At 49.5% G+C, this 15545-nt stretch overlaps 1 protein-coding gene across 4 annotated transcripts; it reads right to left on the minus strand.

The window, feature by feature from the left end:
* Positions 1-1397: 1397 nt before the first annotated feature.
* On the minus strand, positions 1398-15030 carry LOC133467232 (actin filament-associated protein 1-like 1). Of its 4 annotated transcripts, none has more exons than XM_061751862.1 (19): positions 14831-15030; positions 11644-11772; positions 11344-11424; positions 10707-10786; positions 10505-10634; positions 9930-10022; positions 9638-9852; positions 9391-9573; positions 9044-9136; positions 8321-8435; positions 7302-7457; positions 7004-7218; positions 6550-6695; positions 6384-6465; positions 4425-4536; positions 3298-3468; positions 3028-3197; positions 2251-2385; positions 1398-1690 (listed from the first exon to the last, which is right to left on the minus strand). In XM_061751862.1, the coding sequence occupies exons 1-19, from the start codon at positions 14889-14891 to the stop codon at positions 1664-1666; spliced, it is 2394 nt and encodes a 797-aa protein (XP_061607846.1). In that variant the 5' UTR covers positions 14892-15030; the 3' UTR covers positions 1398-1663. The 4 variants fall into 4 exon arrangements, with proteins under 4 accessions (XP_061607846.1, XP_061607847.1, XP_061607849.1 ...); XM_061751863.1 differs by having other exon boundaries at positions 10707-10783; positions 14831-15029; XM_061751865.1 differs by lacking the exon at positions 11344-11424 and having other exon boundaries at positions 10707-10783; positions 14831-15029.
* Between the last annotated feature and the right edge of the window lie 515 nt (positions 15031-15545).

Raw genomic sequence — 15545 nt, forward strand, 5'->3', positions numbered from 1 at the left:
CCATCCCAGCGTCAAACAGTTTCGCTCATTCGGGACTCCCACTTCCTGCAACATTCCATATTTGCAATGGCAAGCGGAGGAGTTCAAGTATCTCGGGGTCTTGTTCACGAGTGAGGGAAGAACGGACCGGGAGATCGTCAGGCGGATCGGTGCGGCGTCCGCAGTGATGCGGACTTTGTATCGGTCCGTTGTGGTAAAGGAGGAGCTAAGCCGGTCGAGCTCCGTTCCTGCCCTCACCTGTGGTCACGAGCTGCGGGTCGTGACCCGAAGAACGAGATCCCCGAAATGAGTTTCCTCCGCAGGGTGTCCGGGCTCTCCCTTAGAGAACGGGCGAGAAGCTCGGTCATCCGGGAGGATCTCAGAGTAGAGCCGCTGCTCCTCCGCATCGAGAGGAGCCAGACGAGGCGGCCGGGGCATCTGATTCGGATGCCTCCCGGACGAGGTGTACCGGGCACGTCCCGCCGGGAGGAGACCCCGGGGACGACCCGGGACACGCCGGAGAGACTACGTCCTTCGGCCGGCCCGTGAACGCCTCGGGATCCCCCCGGAAGAGCTGGATGAAGTGGCTGGGGAGAGGGAAGTCTGGGCGACCCGACCTCGGATAAGCGCTAGAAAATGGATGGCCGGATGGGCAGCCAATCGTTCCACATTTCTCACTGGGAACTATTGGTTCACATCTCAATTTTCCACATTTGTCAAAATTGACATTTTCCAATTGCGTCTTATGCTTCCACATTTTTGCTCAATCGGGAAATCTTGACCTTCCCCAAATTGCCACATTTTCCCCATTCCACATCCCCCTGACGAAATGTCCAAACGAAGAGACCTTCTTCAACGGTTTCAAACCATCCCAACAGCAAACTGCTCAGCTCACTCAGGACATTTGCGCTTTCCATACTCAGGTTCATGTTTTGCTATATATTAGCATTACAACTGTTAGCATTCCTCACTATATTACTACCATAATGTGCCATTTTTTCCGCAGATTGCACATTTCAATGAATTTTACAGCATTCGAGTCCAGCGTCAGCTCTTCAGCATTCACACGTCATTTCTACACGACTCTCTAGTTCTTCTGTTTGTTTGTGGTGCTTGTCTTGCTGCATGAGCGCTGGCGGACCTCTGCCCTTGTAGCAGCATGCTGAGGTTCCTCTTTAGGTTCACGCTCGCCGGAGGACGTCAAACCAGAACACTCGCGATGGGACCGACGGGCCAACGGCGGCCGTGGAGGCGGGCGAGCCAACGGGGAGTTTCGTTCCCGCTGCGGACTGAACTCGACATGCACTGAATAAACTTTGTAAACGAGTCTCTGGTCGCGCGAAGGGTCTGATTTCAACGGTGCAGTAGACGCAGTGTACACCAGGCGGTGCTGCTACTCCAAGAAAGAGAGTACAAAGTAGACGTTGATCAAGTCTTTTTAGTTCAATTACATAAAGTGCAATAGTATAATACACTAAATAATAAGAATAATTTAGGAGTTAAAAGTCATCCAATCAGAAGCCAAGGGGCGCCGCCGGGTCGTCGTTCACCTTCTTTCTTAATGATATCCAGGTGACGTGAGGGGCGGGGCCTATCCTTACCTATCCCGTCGTCGTTCGCTCGCTCAAGGTCACGGCGTCCGCGTGTCCCTTTGGGTGTCGTCCTCTTCCTCCATGTTGCGCGTTTACGTGCATGTTTTGGATTCCCACTCCTGGAAGGAACCAAGTACAAACACTTTGTTCCAGTGCTTCAGTAAAATGTGTCAGGTATCCGTACTTTTCTTGGAAATGCAATTTTGTGACCACTTCTAGAATGTTGCTCCCTTATTTGAAAATAGGTATTTGTAACTTTCTGCTCGTGTTGTCACAATACCAAAATGATGACTTGGATACAAGATCTGGAGACCGATACAGAAACGATACCGGGGCCAAAAGAATATTCGGCAGTAAAGGATACTCAAATTAGAATTATGTTCACTCGGACAAGCAGAAATAAAACGATTCTCTCGCCGTTGCTGACGTTTCTAAACTTGGTCACTATAAACTAAAAATAGCTACACAAAGGAAAGATTTTTGTCACCAAACATAGACACTTGAAATTTTGCAATTATTTTTGCAATTATAATGGCTGTCAATTATCCACGGACTCTCTGTCTTATTATATTGTGTGTTGTACATCACAATGCAAAAGTCTTAGTGGACCGATAGATTCGCTGTTTGAGCAATGTCATAATGACGTCATACAACTTGACACACGCACACACACACACACCTTGGCCTTCTGCATGACGTTTCCCTTGGAGGAGGCGTAAAGCGAGGGCGGTCGTTTTCGGAGTTCTGAAGCTGAGTTGACGGGAATGATGTCGTTGTTTCTGTTGGAAACTTTGTTTGCCTTGTTGCCGCGCTCCTGCACGCACGCGCACACACACACACGCACGCACACACATTAGTAGTGTGAAAGGATCGTAACTAAAAATAAGCTAACTCTCTTTACTAACTTACTTTACAACCTTTGCTCTGTGTGCTGACAAAAGTGATACTTGCATCTACGGAAAGAGTTATTCGGTCGAAGGATTTATAATTACATTACATTATTACAAATTCCCGTGTAAATCCGATGTTGCGTTACATCAGACACCCCGAGGTACTGCGATACGTCGATACAATGTAATGTCACTGAGTGGAAGCTTTTTGCCAGCTTAACGTTGACTCATTTTCATCCTTTTTCTTACACTTATGTATAATACGCACCCTTGATTTTTAATGACATTTTTAGAAAAAAAAACAAAAAAGGTGCATTAAACAAGAGAAATTACGGTAAATATTAAAATCAAACTAGGTCCCGTGACCTGTTTTCAATGTGGGATTTTTTTTATCCGAGCCAAAAATAAAATGTTTCGTTTTTTGTGTTCGCCTTACAAAGAAATATTGCAAAATAATGGTTTGCGTTTTGGTTTTTCAGTTCCCAATTGAAAATGGCAAGAGCCACCGACCCAGGGATTTCGAAAGCTTTATGTGCACGTTTAAGCGGCAGAACCCAATTTGCTACCTTGGTGGCGAGCGTGGCGTTAGTGGGCGGGGCCACCACGGTGCCCCTGGCCAATGACTTGCTGAGGTTTTCTTTGACTTGCGTCAGCTTCAGTTCGAGCTCCACCCGCTCTTCCTCCTTCTGCTTGCACAGCGCCTCCAACTGGACCAGACGGCGCTCCACGCCGCCGTCTGCGCACACAAATAGACACACCCCACCCACACACACACGCGCGCTGAGTGACGTCCACTCTGGCTCGACTTTGCAGTAACGTGACCGGTGTTAAGTCACCTGTGATGCGATCGTCCTTCAATTCCTTCAAGGTTTTCCTCTCGGCACGCAGGGCGTTGAGGGCGCGTCTGAGGGCGTCCTTCTGCCGCTCCAGCTCCGCCTGCTCCGTCACGTATCTCCTGGCGTCGTCCTCGGCGCGCAGTTTCCCGTAGCGACCGTATTGGTTGACGTCTGGAGGGCAAAACGCGGACCGAGTTCACTCAACGGTCGCCAAAAAGTCCCGATAGAGTCAATTAACAGAGCTGCCAACCGATACAAATTTACTTCCAGAACAATTTGTCCAAATTTGTCTGAATTTTCTCAATTCTGTCAAGAACATTTCGGTGGGACAATCATAATGGTTAATAAATTACAAACACTTTCAGCCTGAATGAAAGTAGCAATATATGAGATTTTGACAAAAACATCTATGGATTAATTTGCATTTTGCCAATTCTGTTTTCTGAACCTGCGCACGCTGTGAAGTGACATACTAATTCCTTTCCGGTTCAGAGGCGGGGATGCCTGTGTGGCCGCGTATTACTTTAAGATGATATCTCTAAACGCATATTAATTGGCCTGTTATTTTGACTGCACCGATGCACTTATTTCGATGTTTTGCGACCACTTGTAGCGATAGCCGAGCAATTAGCGTGGCTTCGACGTGGTCTCGGCCTATCCACTCCGTGAGGCTTTTGGAAGACGCACGCTAAGAAGTGTAGCTTCTTCGCTAGCATAGAGGCGATGAGCCGTGACGTTAATGCGTTGCCAAGAGAACTTTCCCCTTTTTCCACCCCCAATCTCCAGAACAATCCGCGTTATGGCCCTAACGAGTCAACGTTCAGTCATTTCCATCACAAAATACGGACGTATCGTAACATTTGGCAGCTCTGGATTAATCGTTGCAGCCATAGAGTCAACTATGTGGTCCACCATCTAAAAATCCCTATACAGCGGACCCGCGCCATTCACGGGCGAGAGGGACCAGGCCGGACCGTGAATAGCGAAAATCCGCGGATAATCGATGCCCATTATGACTGCATTGATATATTTGGAGTTGCCGTGTTGGTAATCATTCCCTCATTCCCTCCTCGCCAATCACTACAACGGGACTTTCGACGATGTATGACTGGCTGATCGTAACTCACTGGAGGCGTGTCTCTTGATGGCGGCCTGCTGCTCCGTCCTATCAGAGTCCCTGCTGGAAAAGGAGGCGTGGCGTCTCACCGGGCCGCCCCCGGCCACCCCGCCCTCGTCATCCTGTGCGGCACGTGACATCATTAACGCAGGGCTTCTCCAACATTTTAGGTCGGAAGGAGAAACGCTTCCGATGGCCGGCGCGTTGCCGACGTCCGTTGACTCGACGCCAACTGGAATCCGAGCGTTTCCTCCCACCCGCGTAAATACTCGTCAAGTACGTTTTTCAAGAGGGTCTCGACCAGCTCAAATTCAAGGTTTTAATGTTACTGGAACGACAAATAGATTTCCAGTTGACGCCGGCGTTGCGTCACTTTGGATTTGAGATCAGCACAGCTTTTGAGCGGAAGATCAAAATTAGGTGCAGAATCTCAGTTTGTCACGTAGATTATGAGGCAGAGAAAGGCCCACGTGGTGGATGATGGACAAGTTTAGGCCCCTGACACTGCAGCAGAGAATGAATATATGCATGGTTAGAAACTGAGCCAGTGACGCGCTAGGTCCTAGAAAGTGTATGTCGCTATCCTGAGAAAAGATGAGCCCAGTTGGCGGAGTGGATGACGAACGGCGTGTGGGGAAAAAAAATAGCTGACATTCATCTCGAGCCAGGCAGTAGTCCTTATTCTTGAAATAAATGATGTTTCTTCCATCAAAGCTTTCTCTTGTCTGGTTTTTTTTTTTTTAGTTTTATAGTTCGAGGTGTCGCAAAAGCCCAAAATACAAGCCCAATTCCAGTGAAGTGGGGACGTTGTGTTCAACGTGAATACAAAGACAATACAATGATTTGCAAATCCTCTTCAACCTCTAGCTCATTGAAAACACGACACAGACAAGATATGTCATCTTCAAACTGATCAACTTGACTTTATCATACAATTCGATGATTATTTGCTAAAAACTTTGAACGTGACATATCTTGTCTTTGTCGTGTTTTCAATTCAAGATAGGTTGAAGAGGATTTGCAAATCATTGTATTGTCTTTGTATTCATGTTGAACACAACGTCCCCACTTCATTGGAATCGGGCTTGTATTAGCGTCAAAGTCAATGTTCTGCTTGAATAAAGTTTGAATGTTACCAGAATAGTCCTACTTTTCCAAGACAGAGTCGCCATATTATGATAAAGTCAAAGTATAACAAGGGCATACAGTCGTATGTTAACAAGGGTATTTCAAAACTTTATTCTTGCCATATTACATTTATTATGAAAAAGACGCCATTATTCTATTAGCGCGACAATACAAATAGCAAAACCTTGGAAGAATAAAAAGGTTCACAATTACCTAGAGAGGTCACAAGACGGAGACCAAGCACTATTTTTGTCTAAATGAAACTCCTCGACTCACTTCAACATAGTTCCTTGGCACCAAGACGCCCAAAGATGGCACTAAAGTAATACTTTTTGGCCTGAGCACAAAGATGAAAGAAAATCCAAAAAAATCTGCAAATATGTGAATTTGCTGCTGCCGAACTGCAAAGATGGCCGTTCGCTGTATAGCGAGCGACTGGGAAGTTGGGAATGAGTGAATGACTGCGAATACAGCATTCGCAATCATTCACTCATTCCCTATTTTATATGGAGATCTATATATATATATATATATATATATATATATATAGTAGGGTTGGGAACGATAAACCAATGTGTTCGTCAAGGGGAAAGATACAACCGTATCGGGAGCAGACTCCGTTATCAATCGACAATCTGCCGGGAATCCTTCGCTCCGTCGGTTGCAGGGCTGCGGACCGGACACGGCAAGGCTAGGAATCGGGTTTCCGTCTCGTAAAACCAGCGCGAGAGGTCTCGCGCTGTGCTCCGCAGGCAACGTTACGTTTATAACAAAACACCGCAGCGCTGGATACTAGCGACGCTATCACGACATTGCGACATTTCGTGCAAGGCAACCTCACCGCCACACTTTCGTAGACCTCGTCGTACATGACGCCGCCGCCGCCGCCGCCGAGGGAGGAAGTGGCGGCGGCGGTGGCCCACCTGAGGGGAAGGGAGGCAGGAAAACAGGAGTGACATGAAGGCAGACAGCGGGAAGTGCGCTGCAGGAAAGGAGGAGCCTCTCACAGGAAGGAGTGTCTGGCGGCGTGGCGGATGTCCGTCAGCGTGTCCACGTCGATGTAGTCGTAATGGAGCTCTTCGGGGAGCGCGCCGCTGCCCGTCTCGGCCAGCAGGACGCCCAGCCAGCGGCCGAGACTCTCCGAGCAGCTGGCCTGAGGAACACACGAGACTGAAAAGTGCACATTTCGATTTCAAAATATTCTTCAATCTTTCAACGGAAAATTCCGCTCTTGTATTCAAACGTTTGGACTTTTTTCCACACTACTTTGCTTCAACATTCAAATTTTGGGACTGGAAAAAGAAAAAAAGTACGACTATTTTTGCAGGGTCAGTCAATAGTTTGACTTTGCACTCATATTTGTCCTTAAAAATGTAGTTTTAAAATTCAAAGTTGGACTTTTGGTGCATATTTTCCAGAACATTCTGGTATGAAATTCTAAATGTTTGACATGTGAAGCACCTCCAAAGCCGCTAGCTCCGCCCCTCCCTGCAGGATGCGGAAGGAGAAGGGATGCTTGGGGCCGAGCCCCCCGGGCACCACCTCGGCCTCCCGCAGGGGGACCGCCATGACCGGGGCCCGCTGGTCGCCCGGGTCCCTCTGAAGATTCAGAATTCCTCCTCGCACCGCGCACCAGCGCTCCTTCCAGACTCCGCCCACGCACACGCTCAGATAGCCTGGGGGGGGCGGGGCACAAGACGGCAGACGTGATCGTACTGAGGTCGGCCGCTCGCACCGACCGATCGGCGAGGAGCCTCACCGCAGCCAGGGTTGTCGTGGCGACCGGAGGGGGCGGGCTCTCCCGCAACGGGAGGCTTGCGTTTGGAGAAGGTGATGATTTGATTGATGGTCTTTCCCGCCGCGCGGCTCATGGACCCCGTTAAGTCCGACAAGGTGCCACCGCGCTTTCCTTTGCCTGCGATCCAAACATACGCGCTCAAACGCTTGAATTTGTATCTATTTTTTAATCCGTGAGTACGTGAATCGGCAGGTGCCCAACGGCAAATGTGCGGAGGTCCGCTGTACGTCGACTACACAAAAATGACGGAGGAACTTTATCTGCCTCGGGTAACCGTTCAAAGCTGAAGGGACGCACAGGCGGAAATGTGGCACAACGCGCTTACGTCACCTCCGCGAGGGAAGCACGGAGGAAGCGACCCTATTTGATTCGAGGAGCAGGAAGGTGGCGACGACAAATGGAGAAGAAAAATAGACAGAAAATGCAAAAGTGCAAAAGTGAGCGTTTGAGACTGAAGAGCAAGGCGCGCACCGTGACCTGTCGTGAATTCCACCGAGGAGCTGAGACGAGGTCAAATTAACGTAGCGCAAATCGGTCCGGTTGAGGTTAACGTACGACCTCACGAACATTCTGTTGATTACGAATTTGTGACGATGATGGCAAGTATGACCTCTTCATACGAGGTTCATTTCATTTGTTACAGGACGGCGCTGTGGCGTGAAGGAAAAGACAATAACAAGATGATCGTGGGTCGGGAAGGAGTCAAGAATTGCCTTCGCAATCATTCACGCTTTCCTCACTCCCCTGTCACTATTTGGGATGTTATGACGACATCACGGGGATACAATAGCAGGAAGTGGGCAGGAAGGACGTGCTCCTGCCCGACTTCCTGTGGCCCCCTCGCTCCACAAAGCGCTATTCTTATGAACCACTCCACCGAATTAGCAATTAAGATTCAATGAGCAGCTTCATTGCATTCACACACGGATCATCCGTGCACGCTAAGAATAAAAGACGATTTGGATCGACTGTAAACCTACCGAGTGCGTCACCGGCGTCCCGTCCCGGTCCCGGTGCCGGTCCGCGCGTGGACGATTGCGACCCAGCGGCGGGCCCGCTGTCCGAGTCCGACGCGTGCCAGTCGGCCTGCAGCATCTGCGGCGGGAAAGGTTTTTGAATCGCGTTGTCAATTTCAACACACGCCCGTCACTCGAAGGGCTTCGCGTGGACGATGAGGATGACGAGTGGAAACCAGGGACTTTTTGTGGTTCGATTTGCTCTCATCTAAGTGACATTGCAGTTGGTTTCGTGATAATGACCGCTCGCCAAATTGCATCTCAACATAGAGTCAAGAGCATTTAATTTCTAATTCAATCGAATCCTAAATATAGTGTACATACGCCGCGTTTTGGAGAGTATAGGCACCGTGCCGGTCCACGAATTGCGAAAATCTCCGGATAATTGACAGCCATTATGATCGCGTCAAAAAAACAAAATCATTCTTGAATAAGCGGGTATAAAGCGCCACTGAGCGTTTTAAGATGGTTCCCCTCCCAAAAAGAGGGGGAAAAAAAGGAAAATTTGAAAAAAAGACAAAATAGGTCAAATTGGGGGTCTGCTGGATATGCGTTTCAGTCATCGCGGCAATCTGAGAGAAGCCACAACTACCACGAGGCCCGCCACAAAAATCAAGTAGGTTTTGTCGTTCGTGCATTCGTGTGTGTGTGTGTTTAGTGATGACGACGACGACGACGACGACGAACCTTGTCTATTTCCATCTTCCTCTGAACGACAGGAGAAGTTGATGCGCTGAGGGCGTCCGTGTTGCCACAATGGCTGCCAACGTCTTGCGCCACCTGGAAGTTTGCATTCGTCTTGTAAAAAACCAAAACTAAATGTGCACAGCTTCAAAGAATATGTATTTGTTTGCTTCATATTTATGAAGGAGGTTCTACCCATCCCTCAGCCTGGACTGCGTCGTTTTCCCCACCCCGCCCACGGTTCACCCCTGACCACCAGCCGGCCTTCGCCGATCACCTGGAGTCCGCCCTCGTCGCCCAGATGATTATTCTGCGCCCCCTCCTCCCTCGCCCGACGTGCTGACGCGTACCTTGATCCATCGCTGGGCCTGCTCCCTGCTCTGCACGGCCAGAACCAGAACCTCCCCTGCGGGCATGGAGAAGCGCAGCTCGTGTCTCTTCTTCTTGCGTCCGTCCTTGTTGACGTAGAGGACGCTGCACTGGCGGAGCGGAAGTTCCGTGAGGGGTGTGCGCTCCTTGATGCTCTTGTAACACTGCACCCAAAAATGTGAGGACACGCAACAGGTGAGGACTGTGCACTTCCTCTCTCTCGCTCACCTGCAGTTTGTTATCTCGCACGACCACCAGCTGCTTGGCCCACTGTCCGAATCGCTTCTTCCGCGGCAGGAAGGCGCAAATCCGGCAGTCCTGGACCGGAGCGCCGGAAGTCCCGTCCGCGGACGTCCACTTCTGAGGAGGACTCTGCGCTTTGGCCTCCTCGTCCTCTTCCTCGTACGACTCGTAGGAGCTGCTCACCGCGTCCGAGTCGTTATCTGAGCGCACGGACGACAACGGCGGTTCTCAAATCGGGGTCTGGGGAAAATCGGGTCGCCGAGCCTAGCAGACTCACAGGAGTTTTTGGGAGGTCCGTTGATCCTGGTGGTGGGGTAGTTGTTGTCTGCGTCTTCGTAGTAGGCGTCCTCCTCAGAGTTCCTGCAAGATGCTGGACAAAAACATGAAGAGCAGCAGCGCAAACGCGCTTACGTCAAAGCTCCTCAACTTGGAACCAGGAGGCCACAAAATGGCGGCAAAGCAATAGTTGTCTAAATGAAGCTCCTCAACTCACGTTAACATAGTTCCTTGGAACCAGGATGCCACAGCATGGCTAACGGTTTGCTTTATGACTCTCTGTGCTTTGTACATTTGTGTTTACGTCCTAAAAGTATTTTTTGTTAGTGACTCCAACACTACCAGAGGAAAATTCCTTGTGATGAGTTTTTCGGCGAATACCGGAGGACAGGGTCAACAAAAACTCCCATCAGATGTTTGCTACTGTTCGAGGTGCATTGTGGGATACATCGAGGATGCTATACAGTGCTTAGCCTATACTCACGACACATTCTGACAGCACTACAAAATGGCCGACTCACGATATACTGTATTGGATATGAGTGGCAGCCAATGTGTGTGCGTGTGCGTGCCCACCATCCATGTTGGTGGTGAAGTACTGGGGGGCGGAGGCTGGGTCCATTGGGACGGCCTCCTCGTAGTAGTCCTCCGGGAGGGGCGTGGTGGGCAGCGGAGGGGGCGTATCCGTGGGCGTATCCGTGGGCGACTGAGGACAACAGGTGAAGGTCGTCAGCGAGCGGAAGCGTACGATAAAAACCAGACCAATCGGGCGACTCACAGATTTGTCGGGCAGCGTCTCGTCCTCTTCCTCCCTCTGCTGGGCGGGAGAGGTACTGAGCGCGTGCAGATCGCAGTCTGCTGACAGGAGAGATGACATCATCACCATCAGTGTTGGGACTAACTATTGACATGTAACGAGGTTACGTAGCGTCATTCCAAAATGGACGGAATTGCAATCCATTACGTCACCAAGAGAAAATGTGGAATTAGATTACAGTTGCGTTTGGAAATTTCCACGAATACAATTTTTTGAAAAATCGCTGCAAAAGCTCCGATTTTCTTCCATATCACTTCCTCCTCCTAAAGCCACACTACATGACATTTCATCATTCATTTTTAATGGTCTATTTACATTTCATCCGTTTATTATTTGTGTAAAGAACAACTATGTGGTTAATTCCCAAATAATGATCAATGCGTTTTATTCCACTTTTTTCGAGGAAACGTCCAACAGTCATGTTGATGCATTCAATCCAAATTCAGAAAACTCATCAAACTTTAATCAAATGGAATTAGTTGTAATAGTCTATTACGTTGAGAAATTCATTGAAATTGAACCAATACAACCAAGCGCATTTCCAAAGTCACGTGACGTGCGGCGCACGCGGTCGCGGCTAATCCGTCGAGGGGCTCACCGAAGTGGTCGAACAAAGACTCCACAAAGCTGGTGCCGTTGCCGTAGAAACGGCTGTTCACGTACACATCCGAGCTGCCGCCTGCGGAGAACGGGACAACGCGCCGCCGTCAGACGTCTCACGAACGTCTCGCGACATTGGGGAAGGCTTTTGATTTATTCAGATGCCGTTTCCGCTACGTTCGCTTGTCTGCCTCGCGGTCAAGACGTCACATTTGCCATCATTCAATCACAAATGTAAACAGGAAGCCAACGTGCGCTTTCAAGGCGCTTGTGTGCGCGTGCTGTACTTTTTGCGTACCCGACACCTGCATCGTGTCCAGGATGTTGCGCACGGACGCCATCTTGTGGGCGGTGGCGGCGCTGACGCTCTCGTCGTCCAACATCTTCAGCAGGGTCACCAGTTCACTGACCAATCGCTCCATCTCCTCTGCACGGACACGCGCACACACACACACACACACAATTTTTCCGCACGTGTGTAACAGCTGAAGGCCGAGATACATCTAACATCTGATAGTGGCCATCTTATCTATTGTCATGTTTGTGTTTGTTTGCAAAGTTATTGTGTTCGTGTGAAAAGATGGCATCCTGTTTGGGCGTGTGCGCGTGCGTGTGGACCTTGACACACGTCGCAACATCCCGCTCGCTCAGCCAGGATGTTGAATTCCGTAGAGGAAGAGAGGGCAAAGCGGACGAGAGAATTGATCGTCATCGTCATCAATAACAACCACAACATTGTGATGAAGACCAGGAAGGCCTTCATCCACCGTCAGCTGCAAATGTATTCAAATAAAAACAATTCAACACGTCACCGTCGAAGGTTGAACACGGAAGTGTCGACACGGACGTCATCAGAGGTTCGACTATTAATGGTGTGATCGGCAACTAATTCAATATCAAATTAATCACAAACAATTTTGGATCATCGATTACTCATTTCGAGACCTTGTTTCACTTCAACTTTCAGCTTCTCAACAGGAAATATTCATAATCATAATCATAAAGCACGCAGATTATCTTGGTGTTTTTGCAAAATAACTGGTTTGGTCCTGACGTTGACCAAACCAGGAACTGAATCGTAATCAATTTGTTTCTGCATTTTCCGCGCTGTCAATTTGAAATATTGCCCTACATTTGAATAAAGGGTTGGACATTTTTAAAAGATTTTGAAGACAATTCATTGATGAATTGAAAAAATAATCGACACGGACGTCACGCGTGGAAGCAAAACATGGAAGTTTAAAAACATGGACGCTTCGCACGCGTGAAACTTTGGCGCGAGTGTTCAAGAATGAGCTCCAGTGCGTGTGGCAGACTTCCTTGGTCCTGATGCAAACAACAACATTCTCTCACATACACACACAGTGAGACAATAGCGTATTGTGTCAAGAGATCAGAATTAGACTCAAAGGAATGCAAAGAGAAAACAACACCCACAAAAGGGGCGTGGCAAACCACAGCTGTGAGCAGCCATTCATGCGCGCGCGCGCGCGAGCGCAGCTGTTGTTTCCCGTCTGGGACGTCGACAACTATTTCCGTGGCTGTGTCGCCGCTATATTTTGTAGTACTGCTGGAACGTGTGGTGCGTTCGGGTTTCCGCTGGCCTATTGAGCGCCCTCGATGTATCCCACAATGCATCTCTCAAAGTAATCGACGATGATGGGTTTTCATGAGAAAGGTAGCACTCTCTAATACTATACTTTATAATAATAACATATACAGCGTTGACAAAATTCAATAGAATTAGGATGAATGAAAGAGTTTTTGTTTTTATAATAATTGTTGTTCTTTTGGTTTTTTTCAACCCACAAAATGATTGGGCAAGCGGGATAAACCGCCACTAAGAGTTTTTGGGGTTGCTCACCACCCCCCCGCCCCCCAAAAGAAGGAAAAAAAAAATAATAATAAATACATTTTGAAAAACTGCTCGGCTCGGTGACTCCGCGGGTGCCGCCTTCTACCAGCTGGCGCTCGGCGTCACCCACACAGATGGCATTGTCGCACCCTCCATCGCACGCGCGCAGTCATGAGACTGGAACCATGCGACTCCAATTTTGGATCGTTTCAGGGTGTTTGTGATCTTCTTCGCACGCCAACCGACGACAGAGCGTGTGTGTGTGTGCGTGTGTGTGCCTGCGCGCGTGCTTTTCCCGCTCTTCTCCTTCATCTTCCTCCAGACACTGGTCTTCTTCAGAGGCACGGGGGGTCAGAGTTCACGTCTCGGCGGCCCCGGCAGGGACAAACGCCGCCTTCACTCTTTCGGCGGCTCATTATTTTATTTTTGGGCGTATCCACGGCAACGACGGGACAAAACACGGCGCTTTCGGCATTCCTTTAGCAACTTGCCGCTAACTGTGCTAACACGCTGCGGGGGGTGGGGGTGGGGGGTGACACGTGTGAGACCTCGAACGACGCCGGATTCAAAAGTCACTTCATGAGCAGCAAAAACAACTAGGGAGCAAGAGAAGGAGGCGAGGGGGCGGGGGAAGGAGGAGAGGAAGTGCAGGAAGGAGGCGAGAGATAAAAAGGAAGCAGACAAACGCCAGAAAGGCAGCGAAAGAGTCAGGAAGGAGGCGAGGGGGTAAAGGAAGGAAGCGAGGGAGAAGGGACAGAGGTTAGGTAGCAAGGAAATAAATTGGTGAGGAAGCAGGGAAGGAGTGAAGGAGTTGGGGAATCAGGCGAGGGAGCAAGGAAAGGATAGAAGGGAGCAGACAATAAAGTAGGGCTGCCTGGTATTAAGGATTATTTTTCTCAATGAATCAGTTGAAAAAAAAAATGGAATTGAATTTTTAACATCCGTCAGAAAATCCAAAGTAAAAGCAGATGTTTTCAAAGGTCTTATTTTGAAAAAGCCAAAGATCAAATCAGTCTGTTTTCATGGAGGACGACAGAAATCAGAACATTTGGACAATTTGAACCTCAAACAAATCGCTCCGCTCGATTAATCGAAGATCAAAATAGTTGACAATTCATTTGGTAATCAAATAGTTGTCGATTAATCGATTAATTGTTGCACCTCTAGAACAAAGGAAGGAAGGAAATGGGTAGGCAAGGAGGCTAGGAATTAAGAGAAGTGGGCAAGAGAAAGAGAAGGATGGGGGGGGGGCAAGGGAAGGAGACGAGGGAATAAAGGAATGATGGAAGTGGACAGGAAGTAAGGCTAGGAAGCAGGACAGGGGTGAGGGAACTCGTTGGCAGACGCTTCCGGTCGCACACTTCCGCCGTCTCTGATGACGTCACCGCGCCTGCTTCTACGGGTTGGTTATGACGTCACTCCCCCGCCCGTTACGGTTCAGTCCTCAAACACTCACTCACTTTGTCTTAAAGTTGTTTTCCGAGTTCACTCGCGTCTACGTTGTTAGCGTTTAGTTCGGGAGCTTCTCGGTGAGCGTTTGTGCTTGAATGAAGGCGGCCAGCGGCAAGCTAGTCGTCAAGTTAGTTGAAGCGGAACTTGTTCAAGTTAGCGAGTTGGAGTGAAAACTCACCGCTGTGGCGGCTGGGCTCCATGTCGTGAAAACGGGCTCTTGTCCACTTCCGCCGCTTCATTCAAAAAGCGTCGCTCGGTCGTCGTCGGGCGGACCACCGCGAGGAGCGCAGCCGGCCTGAGTGAGCCTCCGGGCGGCCGCAGCCGAGCACACTGACCGCCGCCCGCCGGATGGACCGGGGGAGGGAGGGGAGACCCGCACGCCCCCGGGTCCTAGCGCCGTCGGCGTGGGCGAGGGCGAAGACGCTCGTTGAAGAAGTCCAATTGGAAAAGATAGTCATCATGAGCCGAACCAAAGTAAAGTTGTCCAGGAGCGTCGAGGTCGACCTACGTCACGATCGCGCTGCAATGGCTCCTAAAGCACCAGGGACCACCGACAAAAAACATTCATACCTCTCCAAGTACCACCGTCCTGACCTGCATTCAAATACAGTGTCACAGTAGGCCTTCGTGTTCGTCAAGTATATTGAATATTATTGAAAGCCACTCTACTCCATTGTACCAAATTGAACTTCTTCTTCTTCTTCTCCTTTGGGCTTGTCGCGTTCGGGGTGGCCACAGCGCGTCGTCCTCCTTTTCCACGTCAGCCTATCTATCTCCTGCATCCTCCTCTCCAACACCGACTGCCCTCATGTCTTCCCTCACGACGTCCATCAACCTTCTCTTTGCTCTTCCTCTCGCTCTCTCGCCTGGCCGCTCCATCCTCATCATCCTTC

Source organism: Phyllopteryx taeniolatus, chromosome 17, assembly GCF_024500385.1.
Source record: "Phyllopteryx taeniolatus isolate TA_2022b chromosome 17, UOR_Ptae_1.2, whole genome shotgun sequence".
Lineage (NCBI taxonomy): Eukaryota > Metazoa > Chordata > Actinopteri > Syngnathiformes > Syngnathidae > Phyllopteryx > Phyllopteryx taeniolatus.

What these genes read in the sequence shown, in the direction of transcription:
- LOC133467232 (XM_061751862.1), bottom strand. Translation starts at nt 14,891, where the DNA reads ATGAAGCGGCGGAAGTGGACAAGAGCCCGTTTTCACGACATGGAGCCC. An exon ending in GTCTTTGTTCGACCACTTCG is followed by an intron (nt 10,787 to 11,343) that starts GTGAGCCCCTCG and finishes CTCTCCTGTCAG; the next exon opens with CAGACTGCGATCTGCACGCG. An exon ending in GGAAGATGGAAATAGACAAG is followed by an intron (nt 8,436 to 9,043) that starts GTTCGTCGTCGT and finishes TTCCCGCCGCAG; the next exon opens with ATGCTGCAGGCCGACTGGCA.